Source organism: Thermobia domestica, chromosome 12 (genome assembly GCF_964235325.1).
Source record: "Thermobia domestica chromosome 12, izTheDome1.hap1.1, whole genome shotgun sequence".
Classification (NCBI taxonomy): Eukaryota; Metazoa; Arthropoda; class Insecta; order Zygentoma; family Lepismatidae; genus Thermobia; species Thermobia domestica.
In genome coordinates, this window is record NC_137465.1 from 148,376,302 (window position 1) to 148,401,473 (window position 25,172).

The 25,172-nt window shown below is 36.5% G+C and overlaps 1 protein-coding gene across 2 annotated transcripts in view; it reads right to left on the minus strand.

Annotated features, from left to right (window-relative positions):
• LOC145666727 (uncharacterized) overlaps window positions 1-25,172 on the minus strand; it is a 100,316-nt gene that overhangs the window by 64,881 nt on the left and 10,263 nt on the right. For both annotated transcript variants that reach the window (XM_081734252.1, XM_081734253.1), the window contains exon 2: window positions 22,589-22,859. In XM_081734252.1, coding sequence (XP_081590378.1) covers window positions 22,589-22,781 — 193 coding nt within the window. In that variant the 5' untranslated portion in view covers window positions 22,782-22,859. The remainder of the gene's footprint in view (window positions 1-22,588; window positions 22,860-25,172) is intronic.

Sequence of the window (25,172 nt, forward strand, 5' to 3'; positions counted from 1 at the left end):
TCGGAATAAGCCATAACAACGTGTTTCAAGTTTGAAAATTTCATTTTATTAATAAATGGGTAAAGGGAACACATTAATTGACACCGGGAGGAAGATGACATCTATTTGAGGGTTGCTTATCATGGCCGCCATCTTGAAGTCAGCCACCTTGTATCTCGCTCGATTTTTTTAATAGGAAGGGGCATAATATATCAAATTGGGCTAGAATTTTAAGAGAAATACAATGGTGAAGTCTATATTTCTATAATTTTATACTTGTAAGACATAATGAAATGCACATTGATATGAATTCGTTGGTTCAAAGGTTTCTTAACAGCTGTATCTTTTTGAAAAGAATCCAAGTCAGGAAAACCTAATTACGCTAGTGAGAACATCGTAGATAGCTACTTATGAAAGGTATAATCAGCTTGAAATCGTTATGGACTGCAGACAAATGAAATGGTGATGAGACGATCTAACACCTTAAGTAACTGATGGAAGATGGATGACATTTTCCATTGGATTATTCGAATTAGAAGACAAAACCTCATAAGCAGCCACCTATTCAGTACGCACTAGTTTACATTCGATTTTCCTGACTTGATTAAAAAAGCACATCTACGGGATTTTTCGCAGGAGATGACAAAGTTTGTTCTCTGGTTTTGTATTTTTAATATAGCTATAATAAGAGAAAGGATATGCAAAGAAGTCGCACTGAGGCTGATTTGTTTGATCCATCTCGGTATTCACGGTAGTATCGCATGACATAATAAGTAAGAACGCCAGGAACTTTTACTTAGTGGGATGTTCAAAATAAAAGAGGGTGTGCACTCAAACTCAAAGAAAACATTTTTACTTCCAGGGGTGTGTGTAAGGAAATTTGGGGGAGTGTTTGAGGTGTGCAGAATACTCCCTGGATATAATATCTATTTTTACAACAGAAGTTGTAAACTTAAAAAAAATAAAGAAACTACTGCAGCATTAAATTCAGAAAAACTTGATGCAAACTATTCATTTACTTGTTAGGGAGAGGTCGTACCCTCCCTTGTGGAGTCCATGGATTTACCTGTATTGCAATATGTTGTTTTGTGTACTTGACAACCGAGAGTAGCAGAGCCATCTTAACGATACCATAGCCACTTGGCCGGGGGCCCCGGAGCATTGGGGGCCCCGCAAGCGGAATGGCATGTATTAATTACATGTATTAGGAGCAAAATTTAGTCATAGGGACTACAATATACTTGTTTGCTCTGGGGCCTAATATGCTGTTTAAACGGCAGTGGAGAGTAAATTTGACTGGACAGTAAAGTAAATGGCACTAGCGCGAAGCCCGATTGGGAGCAACCGGTCCAATCGGCTTAAGGCCGGCCCTGGCGAGCAGTTTCTTCATCTTCACATCTCAATTTGAACTTGTACAGTGCAATAAAACTGCTCGAATTTACCCTCTTTCTACCATTACTTACACACCCTGAACCAAAATCAAAACAAAGTTATAACAAAACTGCAGTAGTAAGCAGGACGAACTTCGCTCTTTTCAATGATATATTACATGACCATTATTAAAATACCCCTCCAAAAAAAAGTATCAAAGTTAAACATAAATCACAATTATTTCTGCACAAATTGATAGTTTTGAATTGAAATTTTGTTAAACATGATTATTTTCTGTGTCTTCGAAATTTAGTTAAGCTATGTTGCTTGTGTCTAGGGGATGTGCAATTTAAGGATCTTAGTAACGAGATATTTTTAATTTTTATTTGATACATCATGGCGTCCCTCGATGCAGTAGGTCGGACAGACACAAATTCTCTGTCTTAATTATTTTATATCAAGAAAGTGGGAGGAACACCAGATCACTTTCAAAATTGGCATAAAGGCGGTGAATGGAATCAAAAAATACATGAAAAAAATCGAGACGTTTTCTTTTTCTGAACTTGCATTAATAATGGTTGGTTAGGGGGTGTAGCATATAGGTTATAGACGGAATGGTGTAAATTTATATGAAGAAATCACATCCTCTTCGTTTATTATTACAATAATACTATATGATATCGATTATGTAGCAAGCTCTTGTGGTTTGCCTATGTTGAAATATTTTCTAATAGTTTTCCTTTAAGGAAAAATAAAACAACCCAGGTTCAATACACCTCTACTGTAATATTTGTCATCTTGTTGTATAAGTGCAGAAGCATGAGTATGTTTGCTCAAAACCAACCAAGAAAAATAATGTCTTTATTTATTCGTAACTGTATTTGTACAAAATGTAGAAATAATCACCTTACACAAAGCAAATGGCATTCTTTAAAACCTAGTACCATAATTTCGTCTTGATAAAACACAAGAAAATTTCTTTCTTCTGCACTGTTACAAAAATAACCATCCCATTTCACTAGCACTATTATTAACGCACTAAATTACTTAATAATGTAGCATCAAGGTATTTCTCACTGGTTCTTGTGGCTTCCACGGGAAACTGATTAATTTCGACAGTAGCGCCATACTTTTGGAGGACCACCGCTCACAATGGTGTAAGTTACAGAAGTGAGAATACTTGCTTTCCATCTATTTTGCCATCAGTGCTTCTTCCAGACATGTTTTTTGGGGGGCACTGCCACCCCGCTTCCGGAGCTCTGAGAGTCTCCCCCGAAGGAGACCAAAATAACATGTCTATAATATAATAATAAATAGAACAGTACCAGCAGTGCCCCTCGGAACATTTTTTCTGAAAGAACGACTGTTTGCCATCGTATTCAAAACAAGTGAGTTTTCTTTTACAGTGTGAAACTACAGTACACTTCCAAGTTCTGCGAATTCAATACTCAAATCGGAAGTAGTTCTATAAATTCCGATTGCAATAGAGAAATTAGGTTAGATATTAAATCTGTTCTCAGATGTTAAATTGTAAGAAGGAATCAATATTGAAAGCGGAAGTTACGTTAGTTTTTATTACTTCCACCTTCATTATTATAAGATTTGAGGTGAAATTTATTCTTGGTTTTCTCAATCCACATCAAAAACAGTTTGTCGTCTCCTATTACCATTTCTCTCTATGGGCATAAATATTGGAAGTGGTAGTACATTTCTACCATTTTCGGTCGCAATAGAGGAATAACGTAGATGAAAAATTTGGTGCTTCCCTGCTCCAAGATGTTCAGCATTGTCTTTATGTACGAATTTTCTCCAACTGTAGCCTCTTTTGCCCCTCCCTCTTTTTCCTACCATCATACTCGAACATGTTCCACGTGATACAGTCCCTCCTCAGCCACTGCCCCAACTACTTTCTTTTACTCTTTTCAATTACATCTAAAATTGTTCTTTTATCCCTCACTATTTCTAACACCTCATTCGTTTTACGTTCGACCCCAGTTAATTCTCTCCACTTTTCTCCACGCTCACATTTAGAAAGCTTTCAGCCTTTTTTCATCGCTTTTGCGTAATGTCTATGTTTCTGCCCCATATAATACAATACTCCATGCGAAGCATTTTATGAGTTTTTTTCAACCCTTTATTCAAAGACTTTTCTTCCTCCTAAATGCTTTTTGAGCCATTCCTATTCTTGCTTTTATTTCATGTTCGCCCTTCATATCAGCACTAAACACTATCCAGGTATCGCAAACTAGTCACCTGTTCTATTTTCTTCCTTACTACTTCTATATTTGACACCGATCACTTCGTTTCAATCGCCATGGCTTTTGCTTTTTCTAAAGCTTATTTTCATCTCACATTCTTCACAGCGCAGCGCTTTCTCAAGTTTTCTAACATTTTGTTAATTTTCTTCTCAGATTGCACAAGAAATGTCATTCGCAAATCGTATACATCTAATCACTCTACTTCCTACTGAAACAGTCTTCATTATGTATGCTCTTCAACATCTACGGTATTCGAGCCTAGGACCATCCACGTAGAAATCCATTACACTAACCATTCATCTAACGCATAATGACCTAAACACGCTATTTTTTAAAGTTATAGATTCGTATCCAAGTGACACTCTTATGCGCATTTCCTTTGTTTTTCTTTAACTTTTTCTTTTCAAAAGTCTAATATGTTTATGACTATTTGTTTCATTTTTCACTAGAGCTTTACCAAAGGTGATTTATGTCTGAGTATTCGGCACTACTTTACCAGTCGGTTCTATCAAATATAAGTCAATTAACACAGTAGTAACTTTAACTGCCTTAAAAAATGTTCCTGAACAAGAAGAAATTCATTACGCACCCTGTAACTAAGCTACAAGAGGTCTACGTTCAAATGTCACACACCAAGTCAACTTCTGGAATATTCCTTTCTATTAGTTTCTCAACGTAGCTAAAGGAAAAGTATATGAATGACGACACAGTTCTCCATGGCTGAATGTATAAAGTCATGGTTCGATAGCTAAGAGGTTCGTGGTTCAAAACCTGTCTTTGAAGCTGAAGATTTTTTTTTTAAATCTTAATTCCCCATATCTTAAGATCTTTCTCTTCCTTCGCAATCATCTCATGCTCTAAAAAGGATTCCCCACCTTAATTCGACAACTGCCTGATGCGATCCTTGCAGTTCGGAAACTTTCCCCCTGTTTCACAGAATCATAAATTTCGTCATAATATGAATACTGTCCGATCATTTTTCTCCAATTCTAAACTTACATATGTAAATCATCCATCTCTGTTTCCATATTTGAATAACTTTCTTTTAATGTCGTCCGCTACGAACGCATATGGCTCAGGATCAAACCTTCAACTCTTGCAACGAAATGTAAGAGCTCTAGCAATGGTTTATCATAACTATAGGTCTGTTGCTAAAAGCAGCGTCATTTTGTTCGAGGGGGGATCTAAGCCGACATAAGAGTTTCACTTTTTATATCAGTGTTTTACTACACATTTGATCAAACTATATGTGTTTATCATACGCAAGGGAAGGGGGAATCACACCCACCTGTCCTGCCCAAATGACACCCCTGAAACATTTGCTTGCAATTTTACTAGGAAACAAAATGAAATTATTAATTAAATATCACTCATTTCTGTCAGTATTTTTTAGAGCTCTGCGCTTGCATTACAGAGTTTGGGAAGCACAAAACCTACTGCCATGATTGACAATTTCCACAGACTTCACAAGGAGTATTTTCCTAACTTGATGTGATACGCAGTATTTGAAGAAAAAGAATGCAAATACAGGTATTTCTGAAGCTATCGGAACATCTTGTGACTTTTTAAAATTCAGGCTCTAATAAGGCATTTCAGAACAAACGAATGAGAGAGACTGTTTTAGAGCTATCAAGCTTATAAATATGGTTCCTATTTTTTCCGTATAATTCGAAAGTTTCACTCAGACTGTTTTAGACAAGGAGAGAGGAGAAGGACAAATTGGATTGAATACCAGGAGTACATAGTAGATTGAGACGTGTGTTTCTGAATGCAGAAGCACATGGAGCAAGAGTTTGTTAGTAATTTTAACAAACTTTTTGTAATACTTTCATTGCTTCGATCTGTAGCTTTTCTCCCAGATGTATACGTTACCAGATCCGTACATGTCAAAATCCTTCCCAGATCCGTAAAAGTGCCATGGGCGATGACATGACATTTTGCCATTGATAAGATTTCCCACTTCCGTACACGTTTCATAACTGACACTATTTCTGTTAGTGCTCTCAAACGGGTCGGGTCGGGTCAGTCGGGTCAGCTCGGGTCGGGTTATTCGGGTTACCTCGGGTCGGGTCAGTCGGGTCAGTTCACTTTGGTCAACTGAGTTTAGGTTGAGCTTAAACTCGGCTGGAGTCGAAAACTGCTGTTTTTCACTAGCTGCCTAATTAAAAATAGCAATTCTCAATTGATTTTATAGAAACCATAAATCTATTTTGAACACTTGCAGCTAGTGCTTTTATGGTAAATGCTATTTTTTGTAATTGTTTGTACTTTAATTTTTAAATGTGGAAGATTGATTTTACCAATCGCCTGTAATATTAATATCTACGCCAATATGGAGCCTGGATTTAGAACAAAACTAGAAGTTGTTTAAGTAAGGCCAAAAGAAAGATTGGATATGGGCGACCAAGCTCAAGCAGGGCTGCGGTGGCTCAGTGGTAGAGAATTCATCTCTGGTGCATGGTGTCCATGGTTCGATCCCAGCTTGTGCTAAGTAAGCTTTGTGGTGGAGAAACGCCGTGTAGTGGGTTTTCTCGGGTTCTCCTGTTTCCTCCCACTTTCTTCATTCCACCATTTCATTCATTTCTCATGGTCACCATATCCCTTAGCCTCGATACAAGAACAAGATAAAGATTGGATATGCAAGACGAATTGCATAGTAATCTTGCTCTTGGCCTTGTTTTGGTTATCACCAAGTAGCCTGAGCGTATTTTCTTGCTTTCCGTATAGTATGAAAGACCATAATCAAAATATCACTTGGTCTTCATTAGTACCGATGAGGCGAGCATTCTTGGCTCATGTATAGCATGAAAGACCACCAAGACTACGAAATGCAGGACCAAGACTTGACTGTGCAAGGCAAAGAATAAGACGCAGTATTGATGAACAAGACCCAGGGTGCGAATTGTTTGAATTTCATTTATTGGGCTGAAAGTGATGAAATAAAATTAGTACTTTATAAATATGATACTGTATTTTTAAATTTTAAATTACAAAATTCATATTATGTATCTTCTTACGTGCAACTATATATACTGTAAAATAAGTTTTAATTAACGAGAATGAAAAATCAAAGTGGCACGGATCCCGGAATCATAACCTATTTTGGAATGAAAGTTGAAGGGTTGGAAAAAATCACAGGTGTTCTGTTTCCTCAACCCTTATCATTGTAGTTAAACGATTTCCTTTTGTCTCCGCCAAGAGACTCTTGCTACTGCCTTCCGAGAAGATCCCCTACCGTTTGAGCAAGTGAGAACACTGACCTTGAAGAAAAATTTCGTCACATAGAACTAAAGCAAGAAAAAAAAATTCTCCCACGTCGGACATTGGTATCAGTTATAAAAAGAAATAACCAAACCTCAAAAGTGCCAAATATTCATTAAGATGGATATACAAATCCCCAGCTTGATCTAGCTAGTGGTTAACGTGTAAGACTTCGGTACACGTAGTCCGGGTTTAATTCCCAATGGGAGTGCATTTTGGAGTTCACCCAGTGTTGTGACCCGTTGTGACCATAGTGCTCTCAAACGGATCGGGTTGACCCTACCCGACCCGACTCGGATCGGGTCAGATCAGGTCGAGTTATGGGTCGGGTCAGCTCGGGTTGTCGAGTCAGGCTGCTCGGGTCGGGTTGTCGGGTCAGCTCGGGTCGGGTCGGTCTTCAACCCGACCAGACCCGACCCGTTGAGAGCACTAATTTCTGTACATTTTTAATAAAATTTGAACAGAAGAGGTTGAGTTAACTGAGTTTTACGTCCTGTTCAGCAGCGAGGCTATATGAGACGTGGACCTACTGATTAACGTGGAATCCGAACCACATGAGCTCCCGCCGGGAATCGAACCCGGGTCTCCCACACCAAAGGTGCGTACGCTAACCGCTTAGCCACGAAGGAGCTCTTTGAACAGAAGAGGATATGGAATTGCATACTCAAGGAAATACGAGAAGATATACATGCTTTCCATGCTGTGTAGGTTTTTTTTTCGACTCAACTCTTGACGTTGAATTCAAATTTGAGCAATGTATCCCGGAAATGTGATCAGGCTTCCCAATGCTCTTATATTTCCTATTTTTCCTATATATCTGAGTTTCTTCCAATGAACTCCCATATTTCCTACATTTTAACGAAACTTCTTAGATTTTTGTAGCATTGCTACTTCCACTTGTGAAAATAAAATAAATAAGGTGTGGGCGGTTGGAGGGCCTTTTGTCTCCACAGTAAGGTAGTCGAATGGAGAGACTTCTGTGTTTCGTCCTTTCCTGCTTATTGTCGAAAGAGGTTACACGAAGCAAAATACAGTTAGCGCAAAAAGTATTCATACACCTACAAAATGGAACAAAAAATAAACTACTTTCGTCATATTCATTAAAACGTTCTACGGAGTAGTGATTTTAAAGACTTATAAATAATTTATTTAGGTGTATTAATACTTTTACACTTTCCCTATGATAGTTGCTTAGTAGGCCTACTGGTAAGCTACATACGAAAACACTAAGAAACTCGTATAAAATTTTGTAACGAGATAATTACTCATTTAGTTATATTTAGAGAAGAATGTATGTTCATATAACAATTGGTGTAATTTCCATGTGATTTTATTTATTTATTTATTTATTTATTTATTTCTACCTACTGGATAACTGAAATATTCCTTCAAATGAGTAGAAATACTGTTATATGAGTTTCTTTGTTCCTTGTTCTTTCAACGTGTTCCAAATGAACAAATGTTCCAGGAAATAATTGAAATGTTCCTTTGTCAGAGCTTCACGAAACCACCTACAGTATATTTTTTCGTGGTGATTTCCTATATATATTTTTTTCATTAGCACTGGTAAGCCTGGCTTGATATGAATTCACAAATCACATCAAAGGGATACAAGTCGGCTCTTCTAAAGAGTCTTCGTCGAACTAGTATCTGGATCTTCTATGATCTTGGTCCATACGCAGTAGGCCGTTTACCATTGTTACCACCACCTATATGCAGGCCCGTATTTAGGTAAGTGCTATTCTGTGCTCGAGTACACGGCGGCAAAATTTTGGAAAATGAAATGAAATGAAATCTGAGTTTAACGTCCCACGATTATGCCGGTTAGGCTACAGGAGACGGTGATGATGAGAGATGAATGAAATAGTGGAATGAAGAAAGTGGGAGGAAACGGGAGAACCCCGAGAAAACCCCCACACACGGTGTTTATCCACCACAGGCAAAATTTTGGATTCTTTTAAGATTCACAATAAAGTAATATTTAAAACTATTAACCCGCAGAGTCTCGCACAAGTGCGAGAAAATGTGTTAATGTGTTTAATTCGCTCTAATTACAGTAGTTACTAATTAGCTAGCTTATCTGATTATTTTTAAAAATTCATTTTCTTTTACCCCTACCTCAAGATGGGGTGAGGATGAACTTGAACATCATGAAAACTGATACTGTTAAACTCAGCGACCTCGAAAACTATAAATTCAACACTTAGACATCTGTCATTTTCGATTACTTTTAAAATCTTGCCCCCTCCCTGGGGAGTGGAGTATGACCTTGAAGTTAAATTGGATTAAAATTGTCACTAATCATCTGAGCGACCCCAAAAATAAAACTAACATTGGTCGTTTTCGATTATTTTAAAAATGTCCCCATATTCTTCTTATGACGTTTTTGTACCCTGATATCTCAGCTCACGTATTTACCTGGAAAAGGCCATTTGGATCATTTCTCTGAGAGCTTTAAAACATTTTAAAATTTCATGCTTCTATCTATTATGGTTCTCGAGTTGAAAAGCGCTACAGACAGACGGCTTAAAAATTAATACAATGCATTTTCTCCGGATAAAAAATTAAAACCTACATGAATAAATTACATCCCAATATTTAGAGAATGTGTCCCCAATGGATGAATGGTTAAGCTCGTTGCCTTGTAATCAAGGGGTTCCGGGCTCGATTACTTGTTGGGATAAGTGGTTCGTATCCCAAGTTAAGCTATAGGTCCCGTTCTCAGTACGTCATCATCATCCCATGGAAAGCAATGGCAAACTACCATGAGTTCATCTTCCCCAGAGACCTTCGGGTCAAACACCTACCTTTGGACAGAACACCACATCATAATCATTGAGAGAATTAGGCCAATTAAAATTACCTTGCAACTTTTGTAACTTGTCATACCTATACCGCTACTCAATAGAACTGGTATGTTTGCAAAATCACGGCTTGTTTCTTTGTTTGAAACATAAGTTTGTGCAGGGAAGGGGGGAGGCAAATTATTTAGAGCACAAGGGCGCACAATATGTAAATTCGGGCCTGCCTATATGTAATTGTTATCAATATATATTGCAAGCTGAGATACTTTCTGTTGTAAGCATGGTCATTTTTCCTGGCGTCTAAGTTGAGAAAACGGACTAATTCAATGACATAAGGATTTTGCTTGTTTAGCAGAGTATTTAATCTATTATTCCAATCGTCTGCGGAATTATTTGTTCTATGGCGTTTTTCTTGACAGTTCCACATGCTTACTGGACCTGTAGAATTTTCTAACCACTTGTCAACGAAATAGTCATAGAACTGCTTAAGCTTAGTGGACATCTTTTTGAGTAGACAGCAAACCATTATCGACTATTTCTAACGCAAGAAAAGCTAATGACGCACGCATTCGAATCTGAAGTTTTATATCGTCATTGCTTTTGTAGTCTGCAAGCAAGCCCAAATCCTGTATCTTACGCCAAAGACAATAATTAACGTGAAAATTGCACCCACTTATGGAAGCTGAAGGGAAAATTGTTCTAAAAGAATGTATTACTGCTTCATTGAACTTTACTATTACAACTTCAAGATTCCAATTCAGGACTTCTTTCTTTATCAGTGAAAAGAACCTTCCATATATATGCCTTCTCTTGTTCGGGAGAAGGCCAAAAACCACTGGAACCACATTAGTTACTTCTATTGAACTTCCAATATCTGCATGAATTACAGAAATTTCGGAGAAAAGTTTGCTGCAGCTCCTAAACGTGTCATCAATAAAGAAGATCATGCTGGCCTGCTAGGCAGTCTGCAAAATGAAACTATTCAAGGACTCTTATTCGCTGTGGCTGCTACTCGAAACGAAACTTTTAGATTCCATATACCCCTCTGCTCAAAAACTAACAAAAATTCACAGAAATAGTGCCAGCTATTGAAGCTGTTCGGAAATGGGAATTCTTACCTAGCTTTCAAATTATGACATTTCATTGCATCTGTCACTTGTACGGAACTGGGAAGGATTTTGACAAGGATAGAGGATCTGCCCATACACATCATCATATGAACTCAATGAAGCCAAAAAAACAACCGAGCATCGTCCGAGCCTGCACGTCTGATTGGCTACTCTCGTTTCCGCCATGATTGTTGGCTCAAAACATTGCGATCTTAGTGGCGCGGAGTGGGCAGAGTAGGTGTGGCGAAGCTGTGACGTATGGCTTCACGATTTTGTTGTATGGGCAGATCCTCTATTTTACCCTTGGATTTTGACATGTAGGGAAGTGGAAATGTACGCAAGTGGGAGAACACCTTCATCGCAAGTGGATGACCTGAAGCAACGAATTGTGATATCGATCGCCTTCTTTCGTTAGACGATTTGATTAATTTATAGGTTGCGTATGAACAGTGACTGGAAATATGACACCCCTGGAAACGTGTGCCAGAAATTGTGGCGGAAAATTACACATTTCGGTTCCAAACTCTTTCTTTCATTGAGAGGAAGGGATTGATATATAGGTTGCGTGTGTGCAATCGCTGCAAATACCGTTACTCCGGAAACTGTAGGCCTATTATTTCCTTAGTAGGCTATTAATTTTTAAAAATCAAGTCTGTCGTGACGGCATGAGCATTAAGGAGTGTCGTCAGAAAAAAAAAAAAAGTTGGGAACCACTGCAATAGTCCTTTTTAACCGAATTTGATGGGCTCCGAATATACGAAAATTCGATTAAACTGGAATAAAGTTTTTTTTTTTTTTTTTTTTATGCACAGTACTGTGTATTTATATACAAACCTTAACTGGCAGTTTTCTCTTGAGGTTTACAGCACGGTACAGTAGGTCTGTGTTCTAAAAATAGATGGGTATTGGGTGAGTGGATTAGTAGTCAACTGATCGTAAAATGAATTCACTTTTTGATAAGTAACTTAGACTAAAATGAATACTGTACTCGCTATTGGTGATTTAAAATAGAAGTTGCGAACAAGTAAAGGCTTTGTTTCTTTTTTAGAAATTCGGTTAATCCGGAAACTACGTTGCTCGGTAATTGTCATTTTAAAGTTCATTTGCTTTAGATGATAATAGCTTCTAGTGCTGCTTTCCTAGCCACAGTGTTCCCGTAAGAAGCATTCTTTGTGTTCTATAGACATTCTTTTCTCATACAATTCTAGAAGAATCATATCATTACCTCCAAAAGGATCATTACTTCCCAAGCATTTGAGACAAACTTACCCTCTGCTTTGCTGTTTCCTGTCAAAATTTCCGGCAACAAACCTTTTTCTTTCTTTTTTTTTCCATTACGTAATCTACCTGAATGCGCTGGCTGGAAAAAATATCCCTCACAAGAGGAAAATATACATGTAAGATTTATATATACAATCGTCGATTCAAAGCTTTTCGCTAACAACCGTGATTGGCACGGTGCAAACAAATGATCATTTCCTAAGAAAAATAAAGAAACTTATCTCTGGGAAGAAGAAAGAAACTGCCATATGTTTCAAGAACTTATAAAGGATGCATCACATGTCAATTTCCAGGTACTGGCAATAGAATCAGTTCCATCAACACGACAAGTCTCAGTCTCTTAGTCTCTCTCTCTCTCTCTCTCCTTTCTTTTTTTAAACTTTATTTTGTAATATACATAAGTTTTTTAATATTCTTTATAGAAAAATAAATTATCTATAGACAACAACCTACGATGATTCTTTACTACGGATCAGTTCAGAGAATTTGTTAAAATATAAATAGTCATAAATTCGGATAAATTTGAGGATTGATCTTTATTCTATTTTAGACTACCTATTTTTATTCCACGAGAGGTAAAGGAAGCAATAATCTATTTGCAATTTATACTCTGAAACCTAGAAGGATCAAAGAACGATCAAAGAAAAAAAAGAAAGAAAACAGCACAAATATTAAAAGCAAAACACTTGGAAAAATGAAATAAAACCAACGAAACGCCTGCAGGATTTTTTTTTCTAAAGGAAAGGAGTGGGGAGTGAGAAGATTGACACACAAGCGAAGTCGTGAACGTTATACTTTGACGTATAGAATATTTCATGTAAAACAATTCTTATTGACGCACTATGTACAACGTTATTAACTACAGCAAACATACTGCATTAAATACTGTAGTGGGCAAATTTAATGTTTCAACATGCATTTCGAAAAACCGAAATACTTTCGAGAATCAAGGATGGAGACAATCGCTCTCCCCCCCCCCTCCCCCCGTTGCTGGTGCCCATGAAATCAATATACCAATGGGCAGTGGAATCTCAGCTGCGTGACTACATGATCCACCTTTGACATTAAAAATTAAAACAGTCATGAGATCTATAACGAAGTGTAAGAAAATAAACTCCAGTAAAGACAGTACACGAAATATTTCCATGTAAGTATATGGATAAGCACCGTTACTTGTTAAGATATGAAGATGTTAAGACTTTATTAACGAACTTGGCCGAGGTAATTGCTCTTGCTACCTGTTGAAAAAAAAACAATTCAAAAATTCGCTAACATGCATGGGATATGAACTACAGATAGTCGCAGTTATCCGTTAATACGTTAACGGATTGACTGCGTTAACGAACATGGTCGAGATTGGTAAATTGACTAGCTATTTGTTGCAAAAAAAAAAAAAAAAAATCATAATTCGAAAATTCGCTTATATGTACGGAATGTGGGCTAAAGATAGCCAAAGTGAAAGTACCCCTTATCCGTTAATACGTTAACAGATTGATTCCATTAGTGAAATCGACCGGGATATTCGCTACAGCTGCTGTTGAAAAATAAGCAGGCTTAAGTGTATGGGATATGAGCTATATATCGCCACTATTAAGGACACCATTATCCATTAATACGTTAACAGATTGACTTCATATGAGAGAATCGCTCTTGATATCTGTTGAAAAAAAAAAAAAAACTTTTAAAATTTTGCTTGCATATATGGAACATAGGCTATAGATAACAGCCAGTAAAGTCGCCGTTTTCTGTTAATGTGTTAACAGATTGACTTCATTAACGAACTCTGGCAAGATAATAGTTCTAGCTATTATTGAAAAAAAAAAAATCAAAACTCGCTTCTATGTATGGGACATGGCATATAGATAACTGGCGTTAAAATGCCCAGTATCCATTAATACCTTTACGGATTGACTTAATTAATGAACTCGGTCGAGGTAATTACTCTGTCTGTTGCAAATATAAAATTAAAAAAAAAAATGCTTATCTGTGTGGGATATGGGCTATAGATAGCCAGTGCTAAATTCACCGATATCCATTAATACGTTAACGAATTCACTCCATTAACGAATTTGGTCGAGATAATTACTACAGTAATCTGTTGCAGAAGAAAATATTCAAATATCCACTTACATGTAAAAGATATATACTATAGATAGCCAACGTTAAAATTGTAATTAACCGTTAATACATTAACGGATAGACTCCATTAACGAAATCAGTCTAGATATTTGCTCTTTGTTGAAGACAGATTTCGAACATTCGCTTATATCTAATGGATATGGGATAAATATAGCCGCACTTATATTTCAAACCTTTAAAAGAGTTACTCCATTACCGTACTTGATCAGGATAATTGCTCTAGTATCTGCTTGAAGAAAACATAATTCAAATTCGCTTACGTGTATGAGATATGTGTTATAGCTATATCCATATTAATATTCCCGTTATCCTTTAATGCATAAGCGGTTTAAGTAAATCGGCTCTAGCTATCTGTTGGAGAAAAACAACAATATTAAGTCTCACTGCGTGATCCTACTAATAATCCTCTCTGGTCTAGTAGCTAGCACGGTCCTGTGATTTACGTGATCCCGGGCTCAATTCTCGGTTGGAGAGCATTGAAATTTGAACACACTACGGTGCTTCGGATTCGTTCTTAAACTGTAGTCTACGCAGTACCGTAACTTGAAACTTTTTCTGGAGGAGCAATCCTTAATATTTGGTCACCCTTGAAAACATTATGATATTAAGCTCCCTTGGAATTTAAAACTTAATAAACATTTTTCATTTTAACTACAGTGCTTCTAGGGGACCCAGTTTATTTTTATTTTTTTCATTTATTTTTAATTCCTTTTAAAATGACATGATGGCGCCATTCTATGCTTCAGAAGTTGAGAGACAATATTTGACACAACTTAATGCCTTAAGAAATATGTATGTATTATTTCCGGGCACCCCAATAATTTTACTGAAATAGGCCCAGATCATATTTTTCTTTAATTCAAAAGTTTCTTTTTTGTATGTATATTGTTTGTGAGATCTGATGAACATGATGATTCATTTATACATTCATACTTGTATCGTATCTTTTGTGAAGAGGGCCTCCCTCGAGCGGAGGGAGGGGGCGTAAATAGGATAGTTGACTGTCCTTACCCCACCAAGTTAAGGCCCTGGTTTCACATTATATCCACTGTAGCCTTGGTGCTGGAAAGGAACGCTAACTTCAATAAACAAACAATAATAATTGTAATGATTGCTGTTCCTAGCTGATTTGTCGACTTCCGAGTTTAACGTCTCTTTCCAGCACGAAGGCTACATGAGACATGGACCTACAGCTTAACATGAGATCTGAACCACATGAGCATCCACCGGAAATCTAACTTAACTTTCCCTCACCTAAGAAGTGAATGTTCTTATCCGTATAATCACGAAGGAGCTCATCATTTGCTGTTATTTCCAGCGTGTGAAGATTTTGACAGATGGAATGCAATGCTTTAGAAGAAACTAGCAAATGTATGCAATATACTTTGAAGGGTAAATTCGTTTGTACATACATCTTACAGGCAATAATTATAATTTTCATTCGTTACAGAAGCAAATATCTATACACTCACTGTTAATCGCACACTGCATATTTTTAACACACACTAATTCGTATCAGACAAGGGCGCCGATTTCTCTGTAAATTTGAGGAGGCACATTCAGGTGCAGAAGGCATATATTAGAATTTTAATACAAATTGCATTCAAATTATGCCAAATATTTTAGTCATAAATAAAATTAGGGGGCCCACATGAGCTTTGGGGGACCCGGGACCCTCGGCCTCCGGAATCGGCGCCCTTGCTATCAGAGATATTCATAAACAAAGTATCAGATAATGTTGCCCATGACACTACTTGGCTCGTAAGCAATAGCAATGGTAGATAAGCATAGCAATATGTCCGATCCAGTTTTATTACTTTTTTCAAAACTAATTGACAGTGTACAACTAATCAATCAAGATGTCATTGAAATGGGAACTGTGCTGTCACTAAAGGAGGTTGTTCACTCAAACATTGAGTCACCGCGACTCCCTTGGCAAATTCGAATTCCTAGTTACTAAAATATTAATTTTATTATTTTATAAAGGTCGTATATTATGACTTACTGATATCCAGTTTATAAACGATTGGAGTTCAACGTCACCTGTCAGTACAGACGGTATGAGAGCATATATGATGCCTTTCACCTTCCCTAGTCCCCAAAAACATTAGTGATGCAAATTTTATACTTAGAGCGAGAAGTCAAATGTCTTATTTTTCCCGCCTTGAAGGCTAATTCCAGGAGCATGCCGTTAGCCCCAACTAAAAGCTATTATCTTGAATGCCAATTGAATTCCTTGCTTAAGTACAAAAATGAACACGTAACATACACATTTGAATAAGAAAATTTCACAAATATGTTGGATTCCTGTCAATTCGAACAAAAGCTTATTCCCCTTGAAAACTGCACTGAAAACAATTATAAAAGTTATGGATAAATCAAACTTCTGAGCCTCCTGTCCTGTTTGGATAATTTGAAGTAATGCAGTGCAAGACAGGTTGCAAACTGAAAAATGTAGTAGTTTCAATTGGTTTTCATGCATTTAAAGACAACCATAGCAAAGAGGGGCACAGAAACACGATGATAATGATGAAATGAGATAGTCAATAAAGTAAAGACAAAGTATGTGTGAAGCAACTGAAGCTTCCGAAATAGTTGAGAATTTATTAAATATCAACCAAATGTCGATAACACGTTTTACGCAAAATAGATGAAATTGACGATTTTGTTGAGCATGTAGAAACAATCAAATCATTACAAACGAAAATCAGAAACTTCAAATGAAAATAGGTAATTAAGGCTGAGTTGATGAGTTGATTTTGAGTTCAACGTCCTTTTTAGCAGCGAGGCTATATGACACGGGACCTACTGATTAACTTCGAATCCAAGCCACATGAGCTCCCGCCGGGAATCGAACCTGGTTCTCCCACGCCAAAGGCGGGGACGCTAACCGCTTAACCACGAAGGAGCTTTAGATAATTAAGGTGTTTGGTTTCGTGTGTCAATTCAGTGTGTGGTACTGTACTTAAATTTGTTCTCCATAGTATAAGTCTGGCTTAATTTATGTGCGAGCAAATGTTTTCGTTATTGGATCATTTGTATATTAATTTTTTTTATTAATAATTTTGCTCGCTTAATTTTTGGATATTTCGAATTTTGGATAATTCTATTTTGTTTAGTGTCCCTTTGGACTTCCAATTTAAAAAAATCAGCTGTATTTTTTTATAAATGATAACTTGTAGCAACATTAAGCTAAAACGTAATTTTAGGAATGATGTTATCTTTTCTATATGTTTTAATCAGATTACAAGGTTGAGAATTTTAACAGCCTGACAAGGAATTATTCTGCTTAATTGACTTATCTATATAATCTTTTACCATTAATTTTCCTCTTTTTATCTTTCTCTTCTTTATTATTTTGTATCGTAATGTAGTACTCTGATATCACACAATGTGCTTCTGCTTGTGCTTCCGCTCACAAGCTGTTCGCGGCACTGAAAAATTATTATTATTATTATTATTATTATTATTATTATTATTGTTGTTGTTGTTGTTGTTGTTATAATAATAATAATAATAATAATAATAATAATAATAATAATAATAATAATAATAATTATTATTATTATTATTATTATTATTATTATTATTATTATTATTATTATTATTATTATTATTATTATTATTATTATTATTATTATTATTAAGTAATTAAAGACATGTAATCTTCGAATTTTGCAATATCCTGTATTTCTTTCGAAGTGTCTCCTATATGTCTGTATTTTCGAACAATTTCGAAAGGAAACTAATGCTAAGAGGCTTTCTTACAGCCGTGTTTGAGACTGAATCTCGCTTCTCATCATAAAACGATTACAGACTTCCAAACTATGAGGATCCTATACTGAAATCTGAAATTTCTGATTTCAACAAAATTTCAACAAGGGTAGAGATTTTTTTTTTGTTTTGTTTTGTTTTTGACACGTCAAGTTGAATCCATATCAAAATTTAATTTCTCGCCATCCTGACCACTTTCGGTTTCAACAGGGGTAAAAGTGAGGAGAAACGCGGGAAGATGTCCACTCACTTCCATAAAATATCTATGGCGTCCCCACTTCCTAAAATTACAATGGGTAAAGATAGGGCAAGGGGACGGCGTGACGTTATGCGTCCCCCTACTTTTTCAGATCCACTTTTACTCTGAGTTTCAATAGATACAATAAGTTCACATCTTTGGTCTAATGGTCAGCGTGTGTGCCTTTGGTACACGATGTCCTGAGTTTGATTACCGGAGGAAGAGTATCGAACTCATTATAGTAGTTTAACATGTAGGTCCCGTCTTATATAATCTCGCTGTTGACGAAGAACGTTATATGCAAATCAATTTAGATTATATATGAGATAGTCAACGTTCTGAGTTTTTCCTTTTTAGATTTTATGTTTTACTATTATTGCTTTTTAAAAGTTTTTTCTTCCTTTGTTATGTTTTCTATTTTGTTATTTATCCTTATGGTTTTTCACAACCTCTATTTTTAACTTTTTAAATAATTTTCTTCTTTGATTCCGCCAAATTTATTTCCAATTTTTGAGAAGTCTTATCTTTGATCTGTTTTCAATTTTATAATGAACATGTCGGCCATTAAACTTACCGTGATGGGGATATCCTCATTAAACCCCAATCAATCAATAACTTTGAAGTCTAAAAAAGATAATCTCTCTTCGATGTCATTGTAGTTATAATGCTACAGGAAACCAATAATTCTACCAAATAAATGTACCGCACCGGGTAATATTCGTAGTGTGAAACTGGAGTAAACTTGGTAAGTACACTCACGTCCAAAATTATTGTCGCATATCTATAATTGTCTTCTTGTAAGAATATTATTTGATAATGATTTTGCAGGATACTTTTAATACTGATACTATGTGTATAATCGGGAAATGTATATTTGTGATAAATTTCATAGGAAAAGCACTGTAAATACGAAAATTATAATGAGTAAAATGAAATGTTGCTGAATGGACAAGAAAATTCTATTTTCGTTGTATTGTTCTTATTTACTGCTCTTTTGACATGAAATTTGTCACACACGTGTCTTTGCCGATTATACACATATTAACATTATAAGAAGTACCGAGTGAATTCGTTATCAAATTTTATTCGTACAAAAACATATTTATAGACATGCGACAATAATTTTGGACATGAGTGTACATGTCAGTAACTATGTGCAAAGTAAAGCTGACTAATCTTTTTGACGCATTTTGTACCGGAAAATCCATAAATATCCGGTTACGTACGCATAAAGAAATCTTTGGAGATAACAGAAATATCTAGAACAAAATTTATTTTTAATCCAGTTTTACCAAGAAAAAAAAATAATAATCAGTGGCGTATTTAGGGGGGGACTTCCGGGCTTAAGCCCCCCCCGAAATCTTTCTTACTATAGTGAAGTATATGAAATATCTTGCAGAATTTTCACATTTTCAGGCAAAGCCCCCCGAAAGTTAGCAAAGCCCTCCCCGAAACAAAATCGTAAATACGCCACTAATAATAATAATAATAATAATAATAATAATAATAATAATAATAATAATAATAATAATAATAATAATAATAAAGCATTCATTCAGCATTAGCATCTTTTCAATTTTGAATACATTTGACTGGGTAATGATTCTGTGAAACTACGCTCGATTTCCAAACTATACGAATTCAACACTGGTTGCAATAGTGGGATAAGGTTAGAGATGGAACCCGTTGTTCGTATGTTGGACTCATATAAAAAACAGTTTATCGTGCCTTACGATTACTAGGCTATTACAGTGTGTAGGAATCAACATATATATATATGTGTGTGTGTGTGTGTGTGTCAGCTTTTTTTGTTTGTTTGAAAGGAGTGACCTAGAGCCACCAAATTTTCTCCACAAATAGATAAACCTTTACCAGGTCTAATCGCGTACGAATCTCTTTTCGATTCTCGGCTCGGAGAGATTAATCTATGGATAAAAGAAGAGGATAAATACCAGAGACGACTGACATTAGTAGTGGTAGATTTGAGTTAGCGTCCCTCTGAGCAGCGAGACTATGTGACACGTAGACCTATTTCTTAACGTGGAATCCAAACCATATGAGCTCCCGTGGAGAATCGAACCTGGGTCTCCCGCGATAAAGACGAGTATGATAACCATATAGGAGCGGCGAGGGAGCTCCCGACAGATATTAGTGTCAAATTAGTAGTTTTCGGTGTGGCTGAGATGATTAGTGACACACCAAATGTCGTAGAAGTCCAAGCTTAAGTCCATCGTCATGTGGGTGCGATTAAAAATAGCATGTCCAAAATGATCAATCTCAGGTGTCAAATTCATAGTTTTTCAGGATCCTTAACTGAATTCTAACAGTCCAGATGACATTTAAGTCCAAGTTTGGGCAATAAGAGACATCAGCTGACATGGGAACTGACAAGTGCAACGCAGAGTGAAGCTGTTCATTTATTTATTTACTTATTGCACTCATTAACAGGAGTAACGCCGAGGATTACTTACTCTACTAACCTAAACTATCTAAACTACTAACCAAACCTACCCTATCTTACTAAAATAACCTAATCTATTCTATTAACATAAAGTTACCTACTTATTAACCTAACACTCTACTAATTCAACCTAACCTAAAGCCGTAAAACAAAAATTGACGACCTCAATTTGCAGGCAAAGATATTACGGGAGAGTAGACACACAGAGGATAAGGAACTCTCAGTGTATAAAGATAGCAGCGTATTTAAGATATTTTTTCCGGTGTGTGTACTAGGCTTTTAGTATTTCATTTTGGAAGCAGTTTGTGTCTCAATTTTTTCTATCTAAATGTTAAATACGTCGTTTTTGCTGCCAACCCTGATTTGCTTCTGAGTGAGGAAAGTTGATCGCTACTTGGTATTTAAAAAAAAAACACGCTATTCTACGAAGGATGAAGAATGATTCGAGATATGAAAATTGAAGAGAGAATTTTCACTATAATTGTCCCCCATGTATTTCCAATTCCAACATAATTTAACAAATACATGGCTTCTGGTTATTTATTCAATCTGTCTCTGGGCAGAGTTTCATAGTCCATCTTTTCAACTGGAAAGAATTAAAATAATTCTTTTCAGTATTCTCCCACCTCCCCTACACAAAATGGATATCTAGGGAAAGCATACTGGTGTCTACTGGCAATCAGCGCAATCTTCCTTCTAGGACATCATAACTGTGTTCAAATCATATTGTGATTTTTCACATACTAGCAACATCTTGAATAAGACTCTGATATTACCACTCGTATAACTGAATTAACGGTTTTGGTGATATCTATACACGAAACAAATTTGAGACGAAACAGTTAACTAAGTGCTTGCTTGCATTTGTATTTGTATCCTTTTTCGAGTATATTTAGGTTCATATTTCCGAGTTGAAACTGTGAGGCCCTGAGATTATAGGTAGGCAATATAGGTACGCGTAGATTGTATAATTATTAAGTTCTTGTGTACGTGATATCTCTAAGACTTATCTCTTTACTTCGGCTAAGTTCTCAATATCTCCGTCTACACTATCCCTTTAGAACCAGAAGGAAGAAAAAAAAAACTGTCTACTGGCTTCGTAGCTCGATATCGTAGCAGTGCAAACAGTAGGTCCAACAGTGCGAATTGGGCCTATGTTGCCAAGCATTGGTAAACTGAATTACCAACGTAGCCCCTACTAGTGTTGTCCAATAGGCGAGAAGAGACGAGAAATAAGGTTTTCTCGTCTCATTTTGTAAGTTTATGACCTGATTTTGTTTTCTTAATTTCATCTAGAAGTTACCAGAATCCTTCTGCGTCACGAGAAGTCCACGAAGAGTGCGATATAACAACATTCAAAACAAACTTGTTATTGGAAAAACTGAAATCTAGGTAATGAGAAATGAATGAAATGATGGGATGAAGAAAATGGGAGGAAACTGAAGATCCCGAGGAAACCCATGCACACGGTGTTTGTCCATCACAAAGCTCAATTAGCGCGAGCTGAGATCCACCCAAGGACACTATGCACCAGAGATGAACGCTCTACCACCAAGCCACCGCAGCAAAACTTATTCGAGTATATTGTGTAATAATTAAACGTTGATAACTGCTCTTTGTTGTGTCCGCACAATCACTATAAATTTGTAGTTTTTATATTATGAATTACGTAACAAACAATATTTAAGATCCAACACTTGGGTGAACTAGTATTGCCTATGACACTAGCCACTACGAAAGAAGGAAAATTGCGATTGGAAGTGTTCTAACTTCAACAACAACATCGAGAAAACGAACTTGTTTAGATGTCCTGAGTTTCCGAGCGAGTGAAGGAAGTGAGTTATTTTTGATTCGATAACTTTCTGCATAGAAACTTTGACTGATTAATTGCTTTGTCAATTAAATTTTCTTACCTTTGTGGGCCAAAGTGACCAGCTGTTTCCTTTTCCTCTCCGATTCGTCATAGAGTGATTTCCATTTCTTGTTGTCTTCTGCGTTGCTCTTCAACTTCTCCATATTGTTATTGTTATTATTAACTATTGGCTTTGGGAGGCCTGTCGGACGATGTTCTCGTTTCCGCACAGGACGAGCAATGTTTGAATTCATTTCCGTTTCTCTGCTTTTCTTCCTTATCGTTGTCTAATATCCATCTGTATTTTTAAAAATTCTTTACTAGTGCACCACCTGTTGAGAATAAAAGGAATAATTCCAACGTACAAATCAACTTTATGTTGTTAATATAATAATTAGTCTACTTCAAATTTACTTTAACCGTTTACTGGTGAAGCCAAATGATAACATTTGTTCCTATTCTTGTATTTATCTGAAAATATACTTTTTCTACTATAATATCTCCCAATTATGTAAACTTAGATAAGATACCGTATATGTCTTCTTGTTAAGGAAATTAAATCACTGATATGTTCTAATACACAAAACACTGAAGGTAGGAGATAAGAAAAAATTACTTCCCTGCCAAAAATTCCTAGAATGGTAATGCGGAGGTTTTATATTGTACGTACCTCCAGCAACATCAATTAACATTTTTTTCAAGAAGATAAAAGGCGATACACTGTAACTCATAAGAGCACCATGGTAGATCGAAACATTTTCACGCTTTAGTGAGCGGCATAAAATTAAAATAAATAAATAAACTAATATTTCTCAGCATTTCTTAAATGATACTAGGACCTGATATTTTCAGCTAAAATTGTTCACACTTTTTATATCACAAATGGTCGGTGTTCAGAAGGTCATGAGGAGAACTTAGATTGAGGTTAGAATCTCCCTAGTTACGCTGCCATACTCTTATTCAGGAATACATATTTTTCACTGTTAAAAAAGGGGGAAACGAAAACACGACAAGAGTAGTAAATTTTCATTCAAAAACACCTAAAACTGCCTTTCCAGAAAGGTAAGTTTTTGATATTTTCCGGGGAGGACTCCTCCGTAAACCCAAGTGATATTTCATACTCCAAGATCCCCCCAGCCGTGAATTGAGAGAGCATCCCTACTGATTTTCGAAACCTAGCGGCAGCGGCCTTGTCTCTTACACTCTTCCCAGGACAAGTTCTCGATCAAATTCAATGGTCTGTTGGCTTATCAAGAGTCGTTATTTGAAATAAATAAATAAATAAAAATATAAGACCTATTTGAATATCATACTGTGCAGGGCCGGATCCAGGATTCTCTGAGGGGGGAGGTGCACCAATAACTACCAGTGCATTTGAATAAAATTTGAGTTTTTTAAATGCCTTTAGGCATGTGTGATGTGCATGAGGAATTCCTTTAGAAATGTGTGGCTGCTCTCGACGAATTCTTTTCCTTCAACCTTCAGAAAATTGACTTAAACTATTCATTTTGCAAAACTCACTGCTAGCTTCTCACTTTAGGTAGTGTATATTTACAATGAAAGGGGGGAAGGTGCACGTGCACCTTTGCACCCCCCCCTAAATCCTGCCCTGATGCTGTGTATCTTGCTTAAGACATTCATGGTGCATTGGTGCGGTGGTATTTTATCTATTCAAAGTTCCGGTTTATGTGTAAGTATTGCTACAATTCTATTTTACACATGTAAATGTGAAAGCAATTCCTCTCCGCCGTGTCCCTCTCTTCCAAAATGTTTGCTTTAGGTTCGTGGTAGTCAGCGCGCCAGTGTCAAAACTATTAGTGATAAAATGTAACAGTTAGCCCCAAAAGTTGATTGTGGCAATCAGAACATTTGACAATCAGCACTATACCTATCTACTGATCTGTCTGAAGCCTTGTATTATACTCAGGGCTGTGGTCGAGGGTACACGGCGGTACACGCCGTATACCGGTACCCTCTTGCTTAATCTTACGAGGAAACCGATTCAAGTGTGACACAAAATTGTTGTCGAGTTTATGCGCAAATGAAGTGTTTTTGTGTACAATTAAAGCCATTAGAGGGAAAAACCCTCGATCTCAACCGTTCCGGATATACAGAGGGTTAAGGGGAAAGCTGGTGTTGTGACATTTTGTGCATTTTCGGCTATGTTGCGAGTGAATATGTTTGAAAATTGTATTTAAATATAACATACACCAAAGCACCAGAGTAAATAAAAGAATTGTTGAATGTTTAGGTGAGTGGCGTAGCTTTTAACCGGGGCCGGAAAAGGAAGGGGCTATGAGGAATAGCAAACACAATTGACACGAAAAACAAAATTGTATGATATTACTGGTTATTGTTTTTCATCCTATTTGACCTGATGTTTTTGTGCGATTCAGCATACCAAGAAACCTATACATAGGCATCTTACACGCCAATTTCAGGAAAAAATTTAACTCCTTTATTTTCGCCTTCTCCCTTCAAAACATTCTTCCCCTAGAATTTGTATGGACTCTTCGGTTTTGTAACTCTCATGTCTGAGGCGTCATATTACTAAAGTTTCGTGGATGAAGGGGGAGCAGGAAAATTCGGTGTAAGAAAATTCGGTGTACAGAAAATTCGGTGTACGGAAAGCTCGGTGTGGGGAA